Genomic DNA, 26,277 nt, shown 5'->3' with positions numbered 1-26,277 from the left:
AGTCACTGACTTCCTCTTGTTGGCTATGCCTTAGGGCCCTTGATCTGCCTCAGAGAGCCTGCTGTTGTTACTGTTCTCTGAGCGAGTTCAGGTCTTTATCAGTCACTGCTCTATTACTGTGAAGAGATACCATGACCACAGGAACTCTTAAGAGAAGACATTTAGAGCCAGGAAGTGGTGGTGCACACCTTTAATCCAGCACTCAGGAGGCAGAGGCAGGTGGATCTCTGTGTGTTCGAGGCCAGCCTGGTCTACAAGAACTAGTTCCAGGACAGCTAGGACTGTTACACAGGGAAACTTTATCTCAAAAAACAAAGACAAAACAGAGAGAAAGAGAGAGAGAGAGAGAGAGAGAGAGAGAGAGGAGAGAGAGAGAGAGAGAGAGAGAGAGAGAGAGAAGACATTTAACTGGTGAGACGCAGGCATGGCACTGGAGCAGTTGCTGAGAGCTTCTATCCTGATTCACAGGCAAGAAAGAGAGAGAGGGATAGAGAGGGAAGGAGAGAGAAAGAGAGACTAGTCTGGCATGGGCTTTTGAAACCTCAAAACCCACCCCCATGACACACCTCCAACAAAGCCACACCTCCTAATCCTTCCTGAACAGCTCCACTAACTGAGGGCCAACTATTCAAATATATGAGCCTCTGGGGACCGTGCTCATTCAAACAACCACAAGGTACAAGTTCCAGCTTTTGACTCCTGAATCTGAAAATCTCCAGAATCCCTAACAGGAGAACATGGAACCTAACACATGGTACAAAGCCATGTGGGATGTGCTGCTGGCATAACTCTCGGTCCCTGTTCTTTCCCAGGTCCAAGTGGGTTCCCCGAGGAGACTACATCGCTTCCAACACGGACGAGTGCACTGCCACTCTGATGTATGCCGTCAACCTAAAGCAGTCCGGCACAGTTAACTTTGAATACTACTACCCAGACTCCAGCATCATCTTTGAGTTTTTTGTAAGTACATAGCCTGGGAGAGGGAGGAGAGGGTTTAGAGAGAGGTCAGGAACCTCTGAGGTTCAGATTCGTGTATAGGAATCAATCCCAATTATAGCCATGTTGGGGAAGTGTTTTGGTTTTCACTCTAGAGAAAGCTGTGAGCAAAATGGGCTGAGGCCTGGGGAGCTGAGGAGAAAAGGCACAAAGCAAAGGATGCAGATGGTGAGGACAGAGCCTGTGGATTCCCTAGATGCTCCATCCTGTTCAGACTTGTTATGACATGCAAGTGACTGAACTGCAAATTCTTTCTCTGGGGTCAATGTTCAGACATCGTTGAGTGAAGCTTACTTATCTGTTCTCAGTTTGGGAACTGGCAGCCCCTCTCCCACGAGAACGGTGTAGCAGAACATCAGGAAGCAGAGAGTGAGGTCCTCATCTCCTCAGGAGGCTGAGCTTCTCATCCCAAACCCCTTCTGCCTCAGGTCCAGAATGATCAGTGCCAGCCCAATGCTGATGACTCCAGGTGGATGAAAACGACGGAGAAAGGATGGGAATTCCACAGTGTGAGTACCACACCAGCCGCCCCCACGGTCCCGGAGGAGGGGCCGAGGGCCCTAGAGGGGAGCTTCCACTCCAGCGCCCATGGAGGGAGGAGTCCTCTCCTCGTGGTTGATGGATTAGGCTATATGGTGGCCAGTTTTCTCCTGTGGCTTCATCCCAGAAGCCAGAGCTTTCCAGCGTTGGGGCTGAGTTTTCTGTAAAACCAGAGAATGATCGAATGTCAGTCTCCCTTACTGTCAACCCCTCTGGTCCGATAAGAGATGGTTGTAATATATATGCTGCAAAGAATCATATGTGGAGGACCAGAGAAGCGTGGAAGAGGGTTAGAAAGACAAAGCTTCAAGAGGCCACGCTGAGGAAGAGGAAGGAAAGGGTCAGAGTAGGCTCTGCTTATTCAGCGAGGGACCAGTGAGGTAAATTAGTAGTGCCCATATTTTTGTGACGAATTAACACCTACCTTATGTCTTTTTTTAAGGTTGAGCTAAACAGAGGCAATAATGTCCTCTATTGGAGAACCACAGCTTTCTCAGTGTGGTCCAAAGTGTCTAAGCCTGTGCTTGTGAGAAACATTGCCATAACAGGTACAAAGAACAGGCTCGGATCTGGGGTCTGCTGCTGGCTTCCTGGACTCTTGGCTTCTAGGGGAGGGTGGGCATTGGTCCTCAGGGCCTTGGTGTCTTGGCTCAATCTTGATTTTCTATGCCATTCTTCTCCCCAGGGGTGGCTTACACTTCGGAATGTTTCCCCTGCAAGCCTGGCACATACGCCTCCAAACAGGGCTCCTCTTTCTGCAAGCTTTGTCCAGCCAACTATTACTCAAATAAAGGAGAAACTTCTTGCCATCCATGTGATCCTGACAAATACTCAGGTGATGTTTGGGGGAGCAGGATACGGAAGAGGAAGGGGTACCAGTGAACATGCAAAGAAAAGCAAGATACCCATCCTGTTGGCCTATTACTGAAGACAATAATTCTTTGTTGGTTTTTGTTGTTTGCTTGCTTACTTTGGTAGGGAAAGGGGTATTAAGATATGTTGTTGGAGGCCACTTGCTCATTTCCTGGCCTCCCAGACTTCCAAAATAATCACACAGAAGCTGTATTATTTGCAATACTGTTTGGACAATAGCTTAAGTGTATTGCAAACTAGCTCTTACACCTAGAACGAACCCATTTCCATTATTTTATATTTTACCACGAGGGTCATGGCCTACCAGCAAGGTTCCACCTGGCAGCTCACATCTTTCCCCTCTGGTGGCTACATGGCATCTCTCTACTCTGCCTTCTTTCTCCCAGCATTCAGTTTAGTTTTCCCCACCTAGCTCTGCTCTGCCCTGCTATAGGTCCAAAGCAGTTTCTTTATTTGTTAATGGTAATCACAGAATACAGAGGGGAATCCCACATGAAAGCTAAGGTCTGTTTATCCCATACTGGCTTTAACCTCAAACCTCAGTATGTAGCAGAGATTAGCTTTGAATTTCCTTCTTTTTTTCTTTTCCTTTTTTTTGGGGGGACAGTAGCACTGGCTGCCTGGCACTCACTTTGTAGACCATGCTGACCTCAAACACAAAGAGATCCACCTGCATCTACCTCCTGAGTGCAGGTATTAAAGGTGTGTGCCACCAGGCCCAGCTTGCCTTTGAAGTTCTGCTCCCTCTGCTTTTACCTCTCAAGTATTGAGATTATAGGCAAATGTCACCATGCCTAATAGCTATATAAAAAAAGCTATTCAATTTTTATTTTTGATGGTAAGTAGTAATTACATATTTACATATGTATCAATGAACCAGCCTGCTTCCATCTTGAACTTGGAAGTTATCTTATAATAAAGACAAACTAGGTTCATTTCTGTTCATGATTAAATTGCTGTTTCTCAAAGATTAGGCTATGTCCCACCTATAACCTTAACTACAATGGTTCTGTACTGCCTCATCCAGGAAATGACAACCACATCTTTGTTTCAGAAGTTATTAGACCACCTTGCAAGCATACCTTTCATCAAAGGGTTATTATGACCACCTGTTATTATGACTGCCTTGTTATAGTCTGCTTCTGTAACCCTGCCTATTTGCCTGCCAAATCCCCCATCTGAAAACCCCTGCCCCTGAGCTATAACCATTATCTTGCCCATGTCCAATGCTGACTTAAAACCCGCCTTGGGTTTTTAACCCATTTACCCAATTTTTTTTTAAACTTTATTTAACTTTATTTCATGCTTATTAGTATAATGTCAGATTCTCTGGAACTGGAGTTACAGACAGCTGTGAGCTGCCATGTGGGTGCTGGGAATTGAACCCGGGTCCTCTGGAGGAGCAGTCAGTGCTCTTAACCACTGAGCCATCTCACCATCCCTACCCAAATTTTTAAAAGCTTGTTTTAAGTAGTTTGGCCATGATGGTGGGATGGTGGTCTTTCTCCTTGAGTCTTTGGGATCAACAGTATGTGTGTAGTACAGTGTGATATTTCAATACATGCCTACCTTGTGGAGTGATCAAATCAGGCCACAGTCATCACCATTTGGCAACAAAGGTTGAAGAAAGAAGTTGGGATCTTTGGTCAATCTGAGTGATATCCACTGAACACAAGGCAGACTTTTTCACTTGTTTCTTTTATTTTGTTGAGACAAATCTCAATGCTGTAAAGGAAAGTGGGGGGAGAAGCCTCCAAAAACATCCTGATTTGAAAACACAGGACCTGGGGCTAGAGAGACGGCTCAATGGTTCAAAGTGTGTACTGCTCCTGCATATGACCTGAGTTAGATTTCCAGAGCCCAGGACACCCAAGTGGGGCAGCTCATAACTGCCCGTGATTCCAGCTCTGGGGAATATGATACACCACTCCTCCGGTCTTCCCGAGCACTGCACTCACATACAGGATCCCAACCCACAAACACACATCTTTTTAAACTTAATCTTTTTTTTTTAAGAGAAGGAAAAGACAAGACCTGGTCATGTAAGGATATGTCAAAACACTGTAAAATAGGTACTAGCACCAAAGAGCACTCTGCCTACCCAACCCAATGTGATGGACACCAGGTCTAAACTCCAGAATTGGCCATGAAACAAGAAGGAAGAGGAAGGGGTCTGGTCTGCTCTTTCCCCTAGGAACCCTCATCACGACTCTTTTCTCCCCTTCTTCTGCAGAAACATGTCCAAGCTCAGCACATGGCCCATTTGTGAAGCTCCTCCCCATTCCATAGACATCTCTGTGTGTCACACAGGTGGTGAGCTGTGTGGTTGTTAGCTCAGGACAGCCACTGGCCTGTGACTTGCTTGTTTTTATGCTCCTGATACAAGAACCCTATTTTTTTCTGCACAGATCTTGCCAAATGTGTGTAGTTTTTCAGTCAGACAAGAAAGTTTAGATCTGGGAGGAAGTTTCTAGTCAAACATCTAAATTCCTGTTTTTCCACTTTAAGTTTTTATTCCTCTTCCCTTCTCCACCTCTATCAATGGTGTCTTTGTTGGGCTCTCATTGGCTTGGTTTCTAACTCAGCAATTGGGCAACGGTTTAAATGACAAGGTAGTTGTAGAAAAACTGTGTTTTGGCCAATGTTGTATAAGTTAATTTCTGTCCAAGCATTGTCGTGAAATTGTTAATCAAGGAGCTGAATTCTTGAAGCTATTCTTCACTAGCTGAGATCTTACAAGATGAATCTGCAGTTTCATGGGGACAAGATATTTGGGGTGGAAACATAAGCTGAACTAGAAGATTCATGGAGTAACTTAGCATGATAGCTCTGGTCAACTCCTTTGTGCTGTGTTAAACGCTAGCAGTCCATTTCCTAATCGAAGCCCATCAGGTTTAAGGCAGGGTCTCCAGAACACATTCACTAGGTTCAAATCTCAGCTTCACCACTCACCTAGGTGTGGTAGTACTTTCTCGTCAGGGCCGCCAGCCCACAAGTAAGAGACTTATTATTAGGAGACCATTATTATTATAAGGAGACTTATTATTAATTAGAAAAGCTTGGCTTTAGCTTAGTCTTGTTCCTAACTAGTTCTTATAACTTAAATCAACCAATACTTTTAATCTACATTCTGCCGCATGGCTTACTACCTCATCTCTGTCTGTATTGCACATCCCGCTCTCCCTGCATCTCACTCGCAAATCTTTTGCGTCTAAATTCCTCCTCCTTTTCCTCTCTCTCTCCCTGGAAAGCCCGCCTATGCCCTCCTGCCTAGCAACTGACCGTTCAGCTCTTTATCAAACGAATCACAGCAATTCTTCTTCACCCAACACTTAGCGCCTGTCGCTTGTCTTTGCTGCAGTTTCTATATACATTCCTCGTGGAAGCCCAAGAAGCAATTGTGCTTCCATTTCTTTATCTCTAAAACAGAAGTGACAATGATCATATCTACCTCATGGCGATAGTGTGGGAACTGGCTAATACAAGGAAGGATCTAGAAGTGGGCCCAGTATTTTGTAATTGCTATTTTCTCTTTGGTTTTTCAAGACAAGATGTCTCTGTGTAGCCTTGGCTGTTGTGAAACTCACTCTGCAGAGCAGGCTGACTTTGAACTCACAATGATCTGCCCGCCTCTGCCTCCTGAGTGCTGGGTAATTGCTATTTTTCAATTTTCTTTTCTTGTAATGTTGGGGATAAAACTCAGAACGGTCTACATACTAGGCAAGCCCTCCTCTACTGAGTTCTAACCCTAAGCACTGATCTGTCTATCCATCCATCTATCCATCTATCTATCTATCTATCTATCTATCTATCTATCTATCTATCTATCTATCTATCTATTCATGGGGGGAGGCATGTGCATGAACATGTGTGCATGCCACTGCGCACATGTGGAGGTCAGAGAACAACTTTCGGGGGGGGGGGGGGAGCCGGTCCTCTCCTGCTATATGGATCCCAGGAATCAGACTCAGGTTGTCAGTCTGGTGGTGGGAACCCCTTTACCCACTGTGTTCTCCTGCTCACCTTGACCCCTGAGCATCAACGTTATTAATTCATGCTACATGAAGGCCTGTCCACATACCGCAGCTTACAATAATAGGTCATGTGTATAGAAGTTCAATGCGACAGTATTTCATTGATTACTCAGAGCCTGACATGGGAGTGAACTCCCCATTTATAAATGAGAGGTGAGTTCCAGAAGGGCCCCACCAAGAGTCTGAGCTGGTAGGAGCTGAGCCTTAATGTACCTTGGGTCCTGTGTCTTCTGAGGAAATGTTTTCCTTCCATAAAATGGGTCCCAGGGAGAACTGGAAGTGGAGTGAAAATATTGGCAGGAGAAGGGAGGCACAGAAAGAGGACCCCGGCCCTGAGGTAAAGGCCTCCTTGCATTTTCCCCAGGAGCAGGTTCCCTCAAGCCACGCGCACTCCCTCAGCCGACCAAACATCTAGGGGACTTTTTCACACTTGACTAATGCCCAACTTAAACCCCTTGGTTTAAACCTGAGGTAGGAAAGTGAGGTCTGTCTCAGCATTCGGGTTAATCATTTATGAAAGGCATTTTCTCAGTGGTCTGTGTGTAAACAGCTGGGCCATTTCTGCTAAAGCAGACCTGGGGTGTCAGGTTAAGCAAACGTTTAACCAGCAGAACAAAAGTCTTTGTGCCAGATACACCTTCTACCTTCTGCCAGGCTTGATACACAAGGCCCTGGGAACTGGCACGTGGTCAGCACCTCCCCCAAATCTCTCCTGGCCAAGTCAGTCAACAGCCTCCGAATTGGGCCTCCTGCTTGTTTACCCAATAAATGAACTGAGAAGATTCCAGCTGTTTCCCAGCCCTTCCTTCCTTCTTGCTCTGCCTAATGAGACAGGAACAGAAGAGATGGGGAGATGTTGGGTCTCGGGAACTCCCAGTGCAGGCAGACAAGGCACCCTTCGCAGAGTTTCTGACACAGGAAGTTGTCTGGGAGAAGGAAGGGACCAGCTGAGGAGTGAGGCCTCTTTAGGAGGTGGGGAAGAGGCTCCTAACCCTTACTCAATCTCCTGAATTGTTGGAATTTTGGGGAACCATCAACCAACTCCCAAAGAAAGACACAAAGACTTATTGTTAATTACAAATATTTGATGTTAACTCAGGGTTGTCCCACTAGCTCTTTTAACTTGATTCAACCTGTTTCTATTCATGTATGTTTTGTCTCAGTTTTTTTTTTTTTTTTTTTTTTTTTCCTTTCTTTCATTCTGTATGTCCTACTTTCCTGCTTCCTCTCTGTCTGTCTGGCCCTTGCTGTCTTCATGGTTTCTCTTTTTCTTTCTTTCCCGTTTTAGAGCCTAAATTCCTCCTCTTAGTTACTCTCCTTGCCCGGAAGGCCTCTCTCACTTTTGGCCATTCAGCTTTTGATTAGATCAGTCAGGTGCCATAGGCAGGCAAGGTTAAACAGCAACACATCCTTCCATAGTTAAACAAATATTTCACAACGTTTTCCCTTTTTCGGCTAAATAAAAAGAAAGGTTTTAGCATTAACATAGTATGACTATATACAATAAGCATTTTTCACTTAACCTGAAGTTTCTACTTACTGTGCCGGCTGCTAAGTGCTCTGCTGAACAGCAGCGCCTCTCAAAGGAGCTGCACCCCTCTTTTGTTTTTGATTTTGTTTTCTCTCCCCCCCACCTTTTTTTTCTCCAGCTTTCTCAGGCCCTGTGTGGAAGTTCCAGCCCCACACTTGGCACCTTCCTATTGTAGTTCTTAAATAAAAAGAATGTGTAGGCTTGCAGGCCATAATAGCTACTGCCATTTCTTTTTTTAATATAAAAATATGTATTGTTTGTTTATATGTATGTGTGTGTATCTTTGTGAATCTGCACCTACATGTAGTTTCCCAGCGAGGTCAGAGGAGATCCTCTGTAGCTGGAGTTGAAGGCGGTTATGCCCTGCTCAGTGTGGGTGGAACTGAACTCTAGTCTCTGAAAGAACAAGTGCTCGGACTGCCGAGCCATCCCCTCAGCTCCCATAACTGCCATTCTGAGAGCATCTGCACACAGCGGGCCAGGCATGTGCTGGCTCCATCGCTGTAGACACTGTTACTCCTGCTCCTCAGATGAGGGAGCGGAGAGAGGTTAACTAATTTGCCTAACATGACACAGCTACTAAATAACGAATCAGGATCCAAACCTAGATCTGCCTCGCCTGCAGTCTCATTTGATAACACTGTGCTGCCTATCAAGTAATATGGGATTTCTCTTAAGCGTCCTTCTTCAGTATCTAGAAGGAGAGGCTGCCTCACCCTTATGAAATGCTTCTCTGCAGAGGACACAGCATTCATATTAGAAGTGGTGGAGGCAGCAGCTAGGGGAATTACAATGGGGAATCCCATAAGCAGTGTGTTTTTACTCATTTCTTCTCTCAAGTGTGTGTGCATGCACACGTCTATGTGTCCATGGGGGGGGGGGGCGCATGTGCAAATGCAGGTTCACGCTTGCAATCCTAGCCCTCGGAGACTCTAAAGCGGAATTGCTTCAAGTCTGAGGCCAGCCTAGACTTCACGGTGAGTTTCATGTCAAGCTATCCCGCCCCTTCCCTCCCCCCCAAAAAAAGGAGGAGGAGGCAAACAATAAAAACAGAAAGCGAATGCTTTCTGGAAGTTTGTGCAGCGACACACCCACCGCCTGGGGCACTGCTGGCCACTAGCCAGTGGCCACGAGTGGCTAGTGTTTGTGTAAGAGCTAGGCTGCTGCTCTCTTGTATAACTTGAAATATTTTTTTTTTCTTCCCTTTGGTCCTTCAGAAAAAGGATCTTCCACCTGCAAAGTGCGCCCAGCCTGCACAGACAAGGATTATTTCTATACCCACACAGCCTGTGATGCTAATGGAGAGGTAGGTAGCACACGTGGAGTCCCCCCTCCCCGTTCCCTGTTCCTTAGACACAGTGAAACTGGCACTGGAGAACCCCCCACCAACCCACCAACCTGCATGATGAACCCAGGCTGGTGGGGGGGCCAAAGGACATGTCTTCGAGTTCAGGTCGGACACTCTTTCTGCCCGTGTGTGTCACTCAGCATTGGCAGGTGTTCTTCAAACCCACCCCATTTTCTTTTGCTTGGTTTCTCTCCTTTGCTCACCTACGGGCCCCACCTGCTGCTCTCCGTAGAGAGACCCAGTCTCCTGTGCTAGCTGCGTCAGGGGGAGAGCAGAGGACATCTCTTCCCACTTTCAACTCCCTGGAGAATGGCCTGACCGGTTCTAGTGCCCACTGTTTCTCCCCAGCCCCCACCCACACTAGACTTCCACCTCGGGGAAAAGCCTACCCCTGTAGTCTGGTTGTCTCTGGGCTGACAAGCAATGTTTGTGTGAACTGATGTGGTCAGGTTGTGAATCAGAGGCGACTGAGATACAACCCCACACTCACAGAGCTCCCAAGGGCAGCAGGGAGGCTCCCGACAGTGGTGGTGCATACCTTTAATCCCAGCACTTGGTCTACAGAGCGAGTCCCAGTGGCCAGGGCTGCACAGAGAAACCTTGTTGAAAAACAAAACAAAACCAACAACCAAACAGAGGAGAAAGAGGATCCCACCACCATGAGGCAATGGAGGTGATGTGTAGGGCCTGGAAGAATCCTAAAGAACAAAACAAGCCGGAGGAGCCAGAGAAAGTCTTTTTGAAAATGCTATTCAACAGTCAACAAATATTGAGAGGGGCAAGGGGAGTTTTGTTTTGACTTTTTTGAAATAGTCTCACTATATATACAATGCTGGCCTAGAACTTAGAGCGATCCTCCTGCCTCTGCTTCCTGAGCACTGGGATTAAAGGTATGCATAACCATGCTTAGCTGATAAAAAGATTTTTATTTTTGGCAAGAATATACACGTCTTTACGGGAGACAACTGGTCACCACCTCTTCTATCACAGAACCCTCATTAGACGCACCTTTCCTCTGGCTAACATTATTTGGCAGACAGTCACTGTGGCAAACAGTGACCAGAACAGAATTCTCTGCTGTTTCTGGAGTTCTCATCCTGGGCCAAATCTCTGGTATCCTCCAACCCTCATGTTCTGGTTGAAACACGCTCTAAATCCCACCCGTGTTGAATCTTGCTTACTTCATGTTTGCAGACACAGCTCATGTACAAATGGGCCCAGCCAAAAATCTGTGGTGAGAACCTCGAGGGATCAGTGAAGCTGCCCGCCTCTGGTGTGAAGACCCAATGCCCGCCCTGCAACCCAGGTTTCTTCAAAACCAACAACAGCACCTGCGAACCCTGCCCCTATGGCTCATACTCCAATGGCTCCGGTAACAGCACCTTGCTCTGTTTCCTACATCCTCTCCATCCTAATATTGGGGATTGGTGATGCCCAGAGGAGCTAACCGAGTATCCTCTGCCCATCCTCTGAAGGCAGTGAAGGGCAGGCCAATTCTGAGGACCAGGTTCAGGAGTCTGTAGGTCAGGGTCAGATCTAACAATTGCCCTGTCTTCTACCTCACTGTCTCTGCAAGCATGACTCAGGCCTTGAGAGTCTCAGTTTTCACAGAGAGGTGTCCAGGATGCGGCAAAGACGCTAACTAGAAAGTCCACAGGGCTAAGACGACCAACCAGACAGAATGACAACCTACAAGTTACATGACACAAGGGAGTTGGGGGAGGAGGGCTGTGTACCTGCAAGAACAAATGCATTTGATGATGACGTGGGAGTCCCGTGACGTACCTGAGCTCAGGAGCTTAAAAGGAGCGTCAAAGCGAATGTTTGATCAGTAGGGACAGCTGGAGTTCTGGTCAGCGTGTCTAATTTGAACGTGTTGTTTTGAGTACCTCTGACCTAACTTCGTGCTGCAGCACCGCACTGTTTGGAGGCCACCTGTCTGTCTGGCAGCAGGTTCAGACACTGATGGAGTCTTGTGCTTCTTCTAGATTGTACCCACTGCCCAGCGGGAACTGAGCCTGCGGTGGGATTTGAATACAAATGGTGGAACACACTGCCCTCAAACATGGAAACTACTGTTCTCAGCGGAATCAACTTTGAGTACAAAGTCCTGACCGGTGACTGCCTCTCCCCTCTTACCCCGTGACTGCCTCTCCCCCCTTACCCTGGTGATTCCCCCCCCACCTGTGCTATCATCTTTGCTCTCCCACTGGGAATCATGACTCCCTTGAAAGTTCCATTCCCTCCACGGACACACCACCATCGTTTAGTTTCAGAGAGAGAAAGGAGCTAGGAAAAGCATATATAAGCCAGTCTTGGTGGCTCAGGCCTGTAATCTCAGCACTCAAGAGGCTGAGGCAGGAGCATTACTGCAAATATAAGGCACTAGTGAATTCCAGGCTTGTCTTAGTGTGAAATCCTTCTCAAAACAACAAAAATATTAAAAAGAAAGCAAAAGAGGTTGAGGCAGCAGTATTACCACAAGTCCTGGACAGCCTGGGCTACAGAGTGAGCTCTGGTCTAGAGAGAAGACAGAAAGGGGGTTGGGGAGAAAGAGAGAAAGAGGGAGGAGAGAAATAAATAAGGAGAAAGGAAGATAGTAGTAAGTTAGTTGCTGAATGAGCATCAGGTCTCGATACCTTGCAAGACAGTGTTATTATCACATTGACCCTTCCCTCTCCTTTTCCAGGCTGGGAAGTGGCTGGTGACTACATTTATACAGCTGTTGGAGCCTCAGACAACGACTTCATGATTCTCACTCTAGTTGTGCCAGGATTTAGGTGAGGACTACAAAACCAGGGGAGCCCAAGCCAACCTGGCCTCTTCCAAAGCCCTTGTCCTTGAGAATGTGACACGAAGAGGCCTCCACATTTGAGTTTTGTTTCACTTCGGTATCAATCCAGAACAGAGAAGAGCACACCATGGCATGTGAACTGTACACCAGGACATGTTCTTAGTTAATTTTTATTTATTTTTATTTTGTATGTGTACGAGTGTTTGCCTGCATGTATGTGTATGCCCCCATGAGAAGCGTGTATGTATATGCCCCATGAGAGGACAGAAGGGGACACTAGATGCTCTAGACCTGAAGTGACAGGCGACTGCAAAGCCACCATGTAGGTGCTCAGAATGGAACCCCAGTCCTCTGCAAGAGCAGCCAGTACCCCGGATCGCTGAGCAGTCTCTGTAGATCACCCATGTGCCCGTGATGCTTAATTTTGAATGTCAGCTTGAGATTTGGAATCACCTAGGAGACATATCTCTATGTATGTTGAGAAGGGAATTTCCAGAAAGATCTAAGGAGGAAGAGCTACTGTCTATGCAGGTCAGGGCCTGACTAAGGAGGAAGGGCTGTCTATGCGGGTTGGGGTCTGACTAAGGAGGAAGGGCTGTCTATGCGGGTTGGGGTCTGACTAAGGAGGAAGGGCTGTCTATGCGGGTTGGGGTCTGACTAAGGAGGAAGGGCTGTCTATGCGGGTTGGGGTGGGCCTCAGCCTAGAAAGGAGGAAGTGAGTGGAGTAGCAGCGTGTGACTGGCTGCTACCTGACTTTGGATGCACCTGGTCACCTCATACTCCAGCTTCCCTGCTTCCCATCATGTGGACTGTATCCCCTTAAACTGAGAGCCGGGATAAGCCCTTCCTCCCTTAGCTGCTTCCTGTTCAGTGATTTATCAAAGCAATGAAACAAACCGATGCAGGACCCATGCCGCGTTGGCCTACCCTGCTTCTCTCACTGGCTGGCCACGTCAACAATCCTTCCTCCTCACGACAGCAGCGAGAGTTTTAGAGACTTAGAAATTAACGCCACAGCAGGGCTAGAGAGATGGCTCAGGCTGCTCTTCCAGAGGCCCTGAGTTCAAGTCCCAGCACTCTCATGGTGGCTCACAATCATCTGTAGTGAGATCAGTTGTCCTCTTCTGGCGTCCAGACGTACATGCAGGCAGAATAGTATACATAAAATAAATAAATCTTTAAAATATTTTAAAGAAAAAAAATAAGGCCACGGTACCATTTACAGTTCATTTTATGAAATTTTAATAGATAATTTGCTTTGTGTGTATGAATGTTTTGCATAGATGTGTGTATATATACCTTGTGTGTTTCAATTTGATCCCTTGAAACTGGGATTGTGTATGCTTGTGAGCCACCATATGAGTTCTGGGATTTGAACCTGGGTCCTCTGCAAGAGTAACAAGCACTCTAAACCATTGAGCCATCTCTCCAGTTCATTGTTACTTGAGGCAAGAAGATTGAGTAGGATAGTTCTTATTGAATTTTATAAAGTACATTACCACCCTGAATACTGTTGGACGGCGATACTATAATGAGAAATTAAGATAATTATCACTTCCATTCTTTAGCCAAGGGAGCTACGCATTGGCCAGGTGAAGGTCATATAGCTTGGATGGCGTAGTTGGACTTAGGTCTCGATCTCTCCAACTCCTCCCCCAGGTCCCTCAAACCCTCAACTGACCCTTTCTGCTGTCTAGACTCTTTAAGTAGCCCTGCTTGGCCTCGGAGATGATTTGTAGTTGGTGTCTCACAGACCGCCCCAGTCGGTGATGGCCGACGCAGAGAACAAAGAGGTGGCCAGGATCATATTTGTCTTCGAGACCGTCTGCTCCGTGAACTGTGAACTCTACTTCATGGTGGTATGTTTCTCCTCTCAGCAGCTGGGGGCTTCTGCCGGAGGGTGGGCCCAGCTTGCCCTAATGGTAAGGCGATGTGATGGCAGCCATTATGGTGATTCCACAGAGCATAAGCCCAGAGTGACTACCAGGGGCTCTGTAGTACTTAGAACAGGTCTGACCAGTGTGACAGCCCACAGGGTAACGCCTGCTTCCTGGAGCCATGACGCCTTCCTCACTTGTCTATCCCGGGCTCAGGGCATGAACTCTAGGACCAACACTCCAGTGGAGACGTGGAAAGGCCCCAAAGGCAAGCAGTCCTACACCTACATCATCGAGGAGAATGCTACTGTGAGCTTCACATGGGCCTTCCAGAGGACCACTCTGCACAAAACTGTGAGTCCCTCTCCATCCCAGGGGCAGACTGTGCGCACGGGAGGAATCCCGGCGTGAGCTCATGCACGCTTCTGAGTTCGTAATTGTGCATGCTTCTGAGAAGGCTTGGCGTAGCCCTCTGAGGGCTTGTAGCCTTTTCCACATGGTTTCCAGGAAAGATAGCATTACATACCTTCAATCATCTCTTCCTCCTGTAGTCGTCAGAAGGGCAAAGCCAGATCTGCTGCTATTTTTAAGAAACACCACTCTGCTTTTCTTTCATGTTTGAGACAGGATCTTGGTACATAACCCAGGCTGACCTGGAGCTTTCGATCTTCCAGTTTTATCCTTCCCAGAGCTAGATTACTAAACCTGGCTTCTTGGGGCAGTGGTGGCGCACGCCTTTAATCCCGGCACTTGGGAGACAGAGGCAGGCAGGTATCTTTGAGTTCGAGGCCAGCCTGATCTACAAGAGCTAGTTTCAGGACAGCAAGGGCTACACAGGGAAAGCTTGTCTCCAAAAAGCCAAAAAGAAAAGAAAAAGAAAAAAAGTCATTGTCTTTTTAAAGTTAAACCCACTATTTCTAATGTTACTAATTTCATTAGCATATAAAGGATCGCCACTAAATAAAGTGAGAAAGATGCTTCTTAGGTTCTTCCTAGGCATCATGGGATAAGCCTTAAAAAGAACTGGGGACATGTCTCAGTTAGTAAAAGCTCTTGCCATATGAGCCTGAAGAACCCATGTTTGATCTTGAGCACCCATGTTAAAACCAGGACATGAGACAGCTGAATGAGAGACCCTGTCTCAAAAAGTAAGGTGGGGATGGTAAAAGAATTTCTGGTGTCAGCCAGGTGGTGGTGGCTGTGCCTTTAATCCAGCGCTTGGGAGGCAGAGGCGCAAGGATCTCTATATCTCTATGAGTTCGAGGCCAGACTGGATTACAGAGTGAGTTCCAGGACAGTTAGAGCTGTTACACAGAGAAACCCTGTCTCAACCCCCCCCCAAAAAAAGAAAAGAAAAAGAAAAAAAACACCCAAAAAGAAAGGAAGGAAGGAAGGAAGGAAGGAAGGAAGGAAAAAGGAAGAAAGGAAGGAAGGGAAAGAAATAAAAAAAACTTCTGGCTTCCACATGCATATTCACACATGTGAACACATATGCACATGCACATATACACATGTACACACAAATAAATAAATAAAGTTAAAATAAAAATCAACTTTCTGCACTTTGAATAGCTGCTACTGGCTCAGGCCTCTCCTTCCTTTGACCTTGTTTTCTCATCTCCAGGGCAGAAAGTACACTAACGACGTTGCCAAGATCTACTCCATCAATGTCACCAACGTCATCGGTGGCGTGGCCTCCTACTGCCGTCCCTGCGCCCTAGAAGCCTCTGACGTGGGTTCCTCCTGCACCTCTTGCCCTGCTGGCCATTACATTGACCGAGATTCCGGAACCTGCCACCTCTGCCCCCCTAACACCATCCTGAAAGCCCACCAGCCTTACGGCGCACAAGCCTGTGTGCCCTGTGGCTCCGGGACCAAGAGCAATAAGGTGCCAGCAGTCTGCCCCACATGGTGACCTTTGCCCTCTGCCTGGATGGGCGCTGGGTTCTGGATGGGATTCTCGGGGGAGGGGGACATCCACCCCATCCCACGCTCAGGTTGTTGTGGAGGACACCAACAAGGTGCGGCCGTGGGTGGTGAGTGCTTAGCAGGAGGCCTTGTCTTCCCTCTGTAGTAGACAAGTCTCATCTTCAGCTGGTGGAGAGCTTGCTAGTGACCTTGGGGTCCAGAGGGCTAGTTGGCCTCTGTGCAGATACCTGAAGGAAAGATATAGTGGGGTCGGGGGTCTGTGGCTCAAATTCGGCTCAGTCCAATCCAACCTGTGCACACAGGAATCTGCCCCCTCTCTCTTGGGAAGGTGAGTCAACCTTTGACGGGACATATATGTCGGCATTGCTACCCTCCCACCCAGGGCTTGCTCTGCTCTGCTAGATCTCTGCAAAGATCTAGCGCGGCAAAGCAGTGCTACGATCCCCTGAAGTTTCACATCCACAACAGACATGCACAAGACAGGCGTGGTGGTGCATACCCACAATCCCAGCCCTTGCTGGGTGGAGGAAAGTCAAGAGCTCCAGATTACTGAATCTACACAGCAACCTTGAGGCCAGCACAGAACTCTTGAGACCAAGATCGAAAAACCAAAACCTAAAACAAGACAAAACCCCAGAGACAGTACCCTAAAGGTACTAAAGGGTCGGAGACACACGTTAACACTCATAACCAGTTTGTCTTTTACCAGTCACCCCAGGTAGACGCCCATGAGATTTTATTCATTTCTTTAAATTTGTTTGTTTATTTATGAGATCAAGTCCTGCGTATTCTAGATTGACTCCAAACACGATGTAGTCCCAAGGGTGACCTCAGATTCCAGAGCCTTCTGCTTCCTTTATCTGCCAAGTGTGTATGATCGTCACACTTTTAGGAGTGCCTGGGACATTCTCCATAGCCTTCTTCTCCAGGAGCTCCCCCTGCTGCTGTGGGAGGGAATTGCAGTGTGTCAGGCTGCATCTAATGGCCCCTAACACACAAGAAAGAGGAAGCAAAACCCCTCCCACTTTCCTACAGAGAACCCCAGGAAGAGGCAAACCTCAGTGTTTTAAATGGCCACGTATGTGCTGCACACGGAAGCCTCCTTCTTGCCGCTTTGGAACCCTTATTTCTGTTAGGGCCCCACTGTCTTCTGCTTGAAAGAGAGGCTCGGTCAAAGAGCACTTACCCAGCCTGCACAGGGCTCTCGGTTGAATTCCTACACTATTAAATACAAACTCAGGGGCTGGAGAGATGGCTCAGTGGTTAAAAGCATTGCCTACTCTTCCAAAGGTCCTGAGTTCAATTCCCGGCAACCACATGGTGGCTCACAACCATCTGTAATGAGGTCTGCTGCCCTCTTCTGGTCTGCCGACACACACAGACAGAATATTGTATACATAATAAACAAACAAACAAATAAATAAATAAATATTTTTTAAAAACTCAGACAGAAGTTCTCCAGTGGATATTCAAGAATTCTGTAGTGGAATATTTATGCGTCACAGTAAATCACAGGTCCATTCAAAGACTTTGAGACAAGGGAACATTTCAAGGACATGAATGAAAACAGTGTCAGACATATTGGAACAGGGATCCTTGGCCATGATAATTAATACAAAAGTGGCTTCAGTCCAAGGTTGTGTGGCCAGTTGCCAGGCAGATGTCCTTGTCAAAATCCTCTGTGTATATACAGGGACGTCCTTGTAGGAATATTAACGCTGGTGGTTCTGTCAGCGTCTTTCATGACAGCCACCATGGGCGATTGTATACGAACCCCCTTTCAGCCGTGTTCATCTTCTGTGTGCCGTTAACTGAATGGCAAGGTAGAACCTCTCAGGGTCTGTTCCACTAACGCCCACTGCAGTCCTCTCTTCCCTCCCTCCTCTTTGGTCCCACTCAGCCTGGAGCAGCCTGGGGAGGTCTGTCGCACCCCCACTGCAGTCCTGAAGGCCTCAGACCCCCTGCTGACCCGACCCTACCCTTCTCCCCCTCAGATCCACTCCCTCTGCTACAACGACTGCACCTTCTCCTTCACCCGAAACGCTCCCACCCGGACGTTCAGCTACAACTTCTCAGCTCTGGCAGGCACCGTCTCTCTGGCAGGAGCGCCGAGCTTCACTTCGAAAGGGCTGAAGTATTTCCACCATTTCACCCTGAGTCTCTGTGGAAACCAGGTAGGCTGTGCGAGCTGGCGGTGTGAGAACGGGAAAGCGGGTTGGAGGCCAGAGATGAGCACAGGAGAAAAAAAAAACAGCACAGAATCCTCAAGGCAGCGGGGGGGGGGGGGGGGGGGGGAATGAGACAAGTAAGGGAGGTTAAATAGCGGCAACTCTCCCTGAGGAAAGCTCTTATTCCAAAATTAAATACTTAGGGAAATAAAAAATGTCTTAAAAGGGAGATCTTTGTTTACTGTTACCTGAACTTCCCTCAGAGATATTAAAAAGTTTCAGATTTTGAAAGCATTTCCCATTTTAAAGTTCTAGACTGGGAATTCTTGACTGGGGACTATGAAACCATCACATCACACAACCGGAAAGCTTTACAACAGAAACACTTCCAGCCTCCAGTTATTTCTGATAACCGATACTCATCCTCTTTACACAAGAATAAGCGGAGGGCTAGGACTCGGTTGGTAAGGCCCTGGCCGTGCAAACAGAGGACCCGAGTTCAGACTCCGAGCACCCGGGTCAAAGCCAGGCAAGGCAGCAAAGACCCTCAACCAGTTGGTTAGCACTCCATAGCAGCTTCACAATCTAGGTGACCGAAGGAAACAGGCTGGAGACTTCAGGACTAGGGTCCAGAAACTGGGACACTGACCTTATCTTTACTGTCCCCAGCCTCTCCTCTGCCTTCCGTCTTCTTGTTGGCTCCATTCTACTGTAACATCTGACGGGAAAGTTTTAACTCTCAGGTGGTTTTTTTTTTAAAAGGTCCCCTTTGGTACTTGTCTCAGACCGTATGCTTTTCCCACATTTCCCTACTAGGGGAAAAAAATGGCTGTGTGCACAGACAATGTCACTGATATCCGGATCCCTGAAGGTGAGGCCGGTTTCTCCAAGTCCATCACAGCCTATGTCTGCCAGGTGGTCATCATCCCCTCAGAGGTGACAGGCTACAAGGCCGGGGTGTCTTCACAGCCGGTCAGTCTTGCTGACCGACTTATTGGTGAGTAACCTCCAGATTTGGTTAACCGTGTGTGTGTGTGTGTGTGTGTGTGTGGTTGTGTATGTGTCTCTCTCTGAGTCTGTTTGTGTGCCCATGTGTCTGTGTCTCTCTATGTGTGTCTTAATTCTCTCTCTTTCTCTCTGTGTGTGTCTGTGTTTGTGTGTCCATATGTCTTTGTGTGTGTCTCTCTGTGTCTGTGCTTGTGTATGTGTATGTCTCTGTATGTGTCTCTCTGTGTGTTTATGTATATATGTGTGTCTCTTTATCACTCTCTGTCTGTGTATATGTGTGTGTCTGTGTGAGAGTGTGTGTGTCTCTCTTTGTGTATGTGTGTTTATGTCTCTGTGTGTTTGTGTGTGTGTTTGTTTCTGTATCTCCCTGTGTGTGTATGTGTATGTTTGTTTGTATGCCTCTATGTGTATATGTGTGTTTGCTTGTGTGTCTATGTGTGTATGTGTGTCTGCTTGTGTGTCTATGTGTGTATGTGTGTCTGCTTGTGTGTCTATGTGTGTATGTGTGTTTGCTTGTGTGTCTATGTGTGTATGTGTGTCTGCTTGTGTGTCTATGTGTGTATGTGTGTCTGCTTGTGTGTCTATGTGTGTATGTGTGTTTGCTTGTGTGTCTATGTGTGTATGTGTGTCTGCTTGTGTGTCTATGTGTGTATGTGTGTTTGCTTGTGTGTCTATGTGTGTATGTGTGTTTGCTTGTGTGTCTATGTGTGTATGTGTGTTTGCTTGTGTGTCTGTGTGTATATGTGTTTGCTTGTGTGTCTATGTGTGTATGTTTGTTTGCTTGTGTGTCTATGTGTGTATATGTGTTTGCTTGTGTGTCTATGTGTGTATGTGTGTTTGCTTGTGTGTTAGAGAATGTGAGACTGAAATACACATGGCCCTTTGTTTTCAACTCCATTCCACGTGCCCCTGGCCTCTCTGCTCAGCCTTGGGTTCACTTTTGTGTGAGCTACTCGGCGATATGATGAAATGCAGGTTGGTGGTTGACAGCCCTTGAGAGCACCGAAGTAGTTGCCAGCTAATGCTAGAGAGAGAGCTAATTGGGAGCTCTGATTTGACAGGAGTGTCGACAGACATGACTTTGGAAGGAATCGTCTCCCCAGCTGAACTCTTCCACCCAGAGACCTCAGGGATCCCGGACGTAGTCTTTTTTTTCAGGTGAGGCTGAGAGACCGGGTTGAGGCCAGTGAAACCTTGGACTCTCCCACAAATCTGCACCCCTCCCTCTCTATCCACCTCCTACTTGTCAAGTCTGAGCAGGTCTGAGGTCTAGGGCTACCAGTCATCAGAGTCAATGCTGGCTGTAACTTGACCTGGGCCTTTTGCATTTTACTGGAGTTATTATGCACTGGGGCAGGGAGAAATATGGAGGATCTCCACAGACATCCCTTCCTGAAGGAGGTCCCAGCATGCACTAGCCTTTTCTTTCTTAGGCCAGCCATGCATTGCCCACTTGACTAGATCTCCCTGGTCCCCACTCTCTCCACATAAAGACCAAAGTTTGGCCTTCCCTGTTTGTCAAGCTAGCACCTGAGGTCTTACTTGGCCAGTGAAGGATCACCCCATGTTGACTCCATATAATGGCTCCCCAATTACAGTGGCACGGTTCCTTCCCTCATGCTGTTGGCTTTCACCGCAGATCCAACGATGTGACCCAGTCCTGCAGTTCTGGAAGATCAACTACCATCCGCCTCAGGTGCAACCCCATGAAAGCTGCTCCTGGCACCCTGCGGCTCCCCAGGTAACCCCCGGGCAGGGAGGCCACACTAGCCACAACCTTGGACTCATTCCATCCCAAGGCCCGGAGATTATTTAAAAGGGGAAAAAAATCATTGTAGAGACATTCATGGGCCCTTGGGAACAGTCATGGCCCCTAGATCTTAACTCAAAAAATAATCCCAGCACTTGGGAGGCAGAGGCAGGTGGATCTCTGAGTTGGACACCAGCTTGGTCTACGTGTCAAATTTCAGGCCACTGGGGTGACACGGTGAGACCTTGTCTCAAAGCAGGGGAGGGGACAGGATATTTTGATCTGCCGATGATGTGGAAGCAGAGAAGAGCTTCCTTACCATTGGATAGTCTGCAAGGAAAAAGAAAGGTTCCTTACCAATGTGAATATAACACTCAGCAAAGTACAGAGATAATCCAGAAACCAGACATGGGAGTGCATGCCTGTAATTGCAGAACTTGGGAGGGAGGGACAGAAGGACCAAGACATTTTTGCATATTACTGGGGCCGTTATGCACTGGGGCAGGGAGAAATATGAAGAATCTCCATAGACTTCCCTTCGCTAAAGGAGGCCCCTTTTTATTATTTTATTTTATTTTATTTTATTTTGTCTAGGTCAGTACATTGCCCCCTCCCCGCCCCAGATAGATCTCCCTTGCCCTCATTCTCTCTACATGAAGACCACAGTTTGTGCCCCAGTTGAGGTTGCTCTCAGCTACCTAGTGAATTCAAGGCCAACCTGGGTCACAGGAGATGCCACCTTCAAAAACAAAACAGAACAGAATCCCTCACACCCCCCCCCCAACAGACAAACCAGGGGCTGAGGAAATAGCTCAGTAGAGAAACTGTTGGTGCATAAGCACGAAGACCTAAGTTTGCTCCCTAGCCCCTAACACGGATGTGTTAGGTAAGATGCTAGGCATGTTGTCACGCTTGGGCTTGCAGTGCTGGAGAGCTGGAGACAAGTGGATCTCTGGAGATCACTGGCCAGCCAACCTCGCCACATGCGCATGCCCCAAATCCCGGTGAAAGACCTTATCCCCCGAAACGAAGTGGACATCTCCTGAGGAACAACACCCAAGGTTGACCTCTGACCTTCACAGGTCATACATGAATATGCACAGCACACGTCTATGCCTGAACTCAACTACAATCCCTCCACCAGGGAGCTGTAGAAAAGTGGCCACTGTAAAATGCCCACGGGGAGGACAGGAGTCCTTTAGGGGTTGGGAGTGTGCTAGACTCAGACATCTTAAACTAAGCTCTCATTTGACATCAGCAGAAACAGGTGGGGAAACCAGAGACCAAACTCACAAGCTGGTCATGGTGGCTCATCCGTACATTTCCAGCGTGTGGGAGGCCAAGACACGGCACTGCTGTGTGCTTAAGACCTGTTTGAGCTAAAGAGTGAGACCCTGTCTCAGAAAGAAGAGAGAGAGGAGGGAAAGAGGGAAGGAGGGAGGAAAGGAGGAGGGAAAGAGGGAACACCTGAGGGTGCCAAGGGCAGGCTGAGGGAAGGATTTGGGGGAGAGAGGAGATGAATTAGGCAAGAAGTGAATCGGGCATCCAACCAGACCTTCCGCCAACCCACCACACGGCAACGCCATCCCCTTTCTGTTTTGCTAGCATGTGCTCCGATGGGACCTGTGACGGCTGCAACTTCCACTTCCTATGGGAGAGTGTGGCTGCTTGTCCACTCTGCTCAGCCTCCGACTATCACACTTTCGTGAGCAGTTGTGTGGCTGGGATTCAGGTAGGTCACCCTCTGCGTGGGAACATCCCAAAGAGGAGAGATGACGAGTTCTGAGGTCCCTGTTTTTTTCTCCCCAACAGAAGACGACTTACATGTGGCGGGAACCAAAGATGTGTTCCGGGGGCATCTCCTTGCCTGAGCAGAGAGTCACCATCTGCAAGACAATAGATTTCTGGCTAAAAGTGGGCATCTCTGCTGGCACCTGCACTGCCATCCTGCTCACTGTCCTGACCTGCTACTTTTGGAAGAAGAATCAAAAGTACATGGTGGGGGGGGGGCGGTTGGAGTCTGGGGGATGTCGGGGTTGGATCCTTGAGCGCGAAAAGCATCTGAGGATGTTACTGAGAATTTTCTTTGGAGTTGGTTATTGACCCTTGGCCAGAGACTTTTAAAGGCTCTTATCCATTGTAGGCCTTCATTCTCAAGCAGGGATGGCTATCTAAAATTTGCTAAAGAAAAACCAAGGCAGGTCTGGTGGTGCAGGTCTTTAATGCCTGTACTTAGGAGGCAGAGACAAGTAGACCTCTGTGAGTTTGAAGCCAGCCTGGTTTGCATAATGAGACTCTATCTCAAAAAGAAAGAAAGGAAGGAAGGAAGGAAGGAAGGAAGGAAGGAAGGAAGGACAGACGGAGGGAGGGAGGGAGGGAGGGAGGGAGGGAGGGAGGGAGGGAGGGAGGAAGGGAGAATCCTTGAGCTGAGGTTGTAGATCAGTAACAGTGCTTGCCTAGCATGCAAGACACCAGGATTCAAAAATCCAACAAAAACAACAAAAAGGACAGTATTTTTAATTTGTCGTTTTTATTAGCAACACAAAGGCAAGGTATAGAGTTACATGGCGGTAATCCCAACACTTGGGAGGTAGAGGCAAGAGGACAGAGTTTAGGGTCATCCTCCATCTACACATCAGTTCCAGGCCAGCCTGGGCTATAAGAAACCCTGTCTCATAAAAACCAAAAACAAATAAACAAGGCATGACTTTATAATTTCAATATTCCTGTTTTGAGAAACAACCAACCTTAAAGAAAAAATCAAGCTGGGTGATGGTGGCGCATGCCTTTAATCCCAGCACTCAGGAGGCAGAGGCAGGTGAATCTCTGTGAGTTCGAGGTCAGCCTGGACTACAGAGCAAATTCCAGGACAGGCTCTAAAAGCTACACAGAGAAATCTTGTCTCTAAAAACTAAAAAAGAAAAAGAAAGAAAGAAAAAGCAAAAGCCGAGATTCCTTCTGTTCACCTATGACGGGAGGGGGGCTATCATTTTGTAGCCCAATCGTTTCCCTTCATGACAGGGGAGGGGGCTATCTATCTGTTGCCCAACCGTTCCCCTCACTCCTACATTCCCGTATCTGCCCTGTTCCCTGTTTCACAGACTAGAATACAAATACTCCAAACTGGTCATGAATGCTACCCTCAAAGACTGCGACCTGCCAGCAGCCGACAGTTGTGCCATCATGGAAGGAGAGGATGTGGAAGATGATCTCATCTTTACCAGCAAGAAGACACTCTTTGGGAAGATCAAATCCTTTACCTCTAAGGTAGAGAGGGACTGGAAGTGAACTGAGGGTCGGCTAGAGGGGTGGAGAGGACACTGGGACACTGAGTGGCCCCGCTCCATTTAAGACCTATGCTCTGCAGCCTGGTCTACAAGAGCTAGTTCCAGGACAGGCTCTAAAGCTGCAGAGAAACCCTGTCTCGAAAAACAAAAACAAAAAAAAAACAACAACAAAAAAAAAATACCTATGCTCTGATGCTCTGATCCCAGCTCCCATCACTGTTCTAGCTTCTCCAAGAAACACCACCTTCTTCCTTCTGTATTCATGTTAATACTCTCTTCCCTGGGGCCAAGGCTTCACCCTACTCCTTCCTTCTGTGTTTTCTAGTAGATAGATTGTTAGGGCCTTTTAACTTCCAGAAAGAGTACTGAACAGTCCCTGTGTGATCGTTTTTACACACACACACACACACACACACACACACAATGTGAGAGAGAGAGAGAGAGAGAGAGAGAGAGAGAGAGAGAGAGAGAGAGAGAGAGAAAGGGGGAGAGAGGTTGTTTTTGTTTTGATTTGGTTTGGTTTTTTTGTTTTTTGTTTTTGAGTGAAGGGGAGGCCGTCTCCAGGTTCAATTTCCGATAGAAACAAGGCTCTCGGAGCCTTTATCCAGTGGAGGGTGCTATCCCCACAGTGTGTGGGCCCCGTCCTGAGGGGCTGAGTCATAGCCAAGTCTAAACTGCACCCGCCCGGTATGTAATTCTGAACTGGGCTGGCTGGCTCTGTGTGGGTGGGTTTGGTGAGTGTGAAGCTCATAAACGCAACATAGACACTACCGTCTTTGGGCGTAGGGCCAGCAGAGGGCACCCAAACAGTTCCTCCGGGGCTGAACACACACCTGACTGCTGCACAAGGGACTCTTTCAAACAGGTGTGAGTGGGGCAGGCCAGATAAGAGGACGGGAGGGGGCGGAAGGGTGTTGAAGAAGGGGTGGCAGTAGGTGTCCAATGCCTGTGTCTAATCCGTTGCGCTGACTTGTCAGGGTGACTCCCGCGGCCCACTTTGCTCTTGGTGTTTTTCCCGTCCAACCAGTGTGAGCATAGGCATTCTGGAGACAGACCCCTTGGGTCCATCTGGGATGCAAAGATGCAAACCAGGAGCCAGGATTTTCTTCTCTGAGCCTGTAGGCAGCAGGAGGAGCAGAGGACAACTCATGCCTGGTCCTATGTTCCCACAAAGCCCCAGAGAGTGGGAAGTCCGGAGGGTTCCTTCTGTCACCTGTTTTCCATTTCTCTTCTTTGTCCCCTGATTTGCCTCGTGCAGCAGCCAGCTCCTGTCACCCATCTCTCTTTCAGAGGACTCCTGATGGATTTGACTCGGTGCCGCTGAAGACATCTTCAGGAGGCCCAGACATGGACCTGTGAGAGGCACAGGCCCTGCCTCGCCTGCCTCTCACCTGGGCGTGTCACCCTGCAGGCCTATGGCAAATTAGGTGCCAGCCTCCTGGACTCCCCACTGCTGGGAATCTCCTCACTGTGGCCTTATCAGAAGTTTGGATTTCAGACCCTTGTTTTTTATAGAGTACCCAAACCTTTCTCTCTGCTTGCCTCAAACTGACCAAATATACCCACACTTTGTGTATGGTTTCCTTGCTCGCATCTTGTCTCCTGAAACAGCCCGCCCATAATTCTTACCGCTCTCAAGTGAAATGAGTTCTCTCTGAAGGACAGAATTGACCTGTGGCCTCCTGTTTGAGGACAGGAACAGCTGAGAGTTCTCTCGGTCAGATAAAGGCCTTCGACTCGCGGTCTCTTTAGGAGAGAGGCTGTGGGTGAGGGGAGGCTGGGGACTGATGGACGGTCTTCACAGTGGCCTGGGTTCATTCCTTCTGAGTAATGAGCTTGACCAGGGAGCCGCGGACAGTCTGAGGGCAAGGTGAGTTGAAGCCTGTGTCATGAGAGACTGGAAAAAATACAAAGAAAGGCAAGAAAGAAGGGGTTTTGCTTGTTCTGTTTTATAACCTGAAACCTCATTTCCTTCTCTTAAACGATAAATATTTTCACTAATGACAGAGGAGATTATTTATCAAGAACTTGCCCAAAGCCCTTGTAGACCTGTTCCCACAACTGATGCTTTAGAAATGTTCTTTCCACATCCTTAGGGCACGAGAAAGAACCAGGTAAGTCCAGCTTTATCTTCTGTTGGCT

General features: G+C 47.8%; 1 protein-coding gene across 3 annotated transcripts in view; it reads left to right on the top strand.

Moving 5' to 3' along the window:
- Nucleotides 1-25,711, top strand: part of Elapor1 (endosome-lysosome associated apoptosis and autophagy regulator 1) — a 72,679-nt gene extending 46,968 nt beyond the window's left edge. For 2 of the 3 annotated variants that reach the window (XM_038311849.2, XM_038311850.2), the window contains exons 4-22: nt 813-960; nt 1,425-1,505; nt 1,979-2,084; nt 2,222-2,371; nt 9,192-9,280; nt 10,517-10,694; nt 11,311-11,439; nt 12,012-12,102; nt 13,870-13,975; nt 14,210-14,347; nt 15,618-15,881; nt 17,917-18,096; nt 18,907-19,087; nt 20,160-20,256; nt 20,738-20,839; nt 22,454-22,580; nt 22,661-22,839; nt 23,950-24,115; nt 25,426-25,711. In XM_038311849.2, the coding sequence (XP_038167777.1) occupies nt 813-960; nt 1,425-1,505; nt 1,979-2,084; nt 2,222-2,371; nt 9,192-9,280; nt 10,517-10,694; nt 11,311-11,439; nt 12,012-12,102; nt 13,870-13,975; nt 14,210-14,347; nt 15,618-15,881; nt 17,917-18,096; nt 18,907-19,087; nt 20,160-20,256; nt 20,738-20,839; nt 22,454-22,580; nt 22,661-22,839; nt 23,950-24,115; nt 25,426-25,494 (2,581 nt within the window). In that variant the 3' untranslated portion in view covers nt 25,495-25,711. Of the gene's footprint in view, nt 1-812; nt 961-1,424; nt 1,506-1,978; nt 2,085-2,221; nt 2,372-9,191; nt 9,281-10,516; nt 10,695-11,310; nt 11,440-12,011; nt 12,103-13,869; nt 13,976-14,209; nt 14,348-15,617; nt 15,882-17,916; nt 18,097-18,906; nt 19,088-20,159; nt 20,257-20,737; nt 20,840-22,453; nt 22,581-22,660; nt 22,840-23,949; nt 24,205-24,327; nt 24,511-25,425 lie in introns of those variants that run through there. The other variant, XR_005283166.1, reaches the window with a different exon arrangement.
- Nucleotides 25,712-26,277: the final 566 nt, after the last annotated feature.

This window comes from Arvicola amphibius, chromosome 14, assembly GCF_903992535.2.
Source record: "Arvicola amphibius chromosome 14, mArvAmp1.2, whole genome shotgun sequence".
Taxonomy (NCBI): Eukaryota; Metazoa; Chordata; class Mammalia; order Rodentia; family Cricetidae; genus Arvicola; species Arvicola amphibius.
Note: the sequence above shows the minus strand (reverse complement) of the source record. Positions and strands in the feature narration are given on the sequence as shown.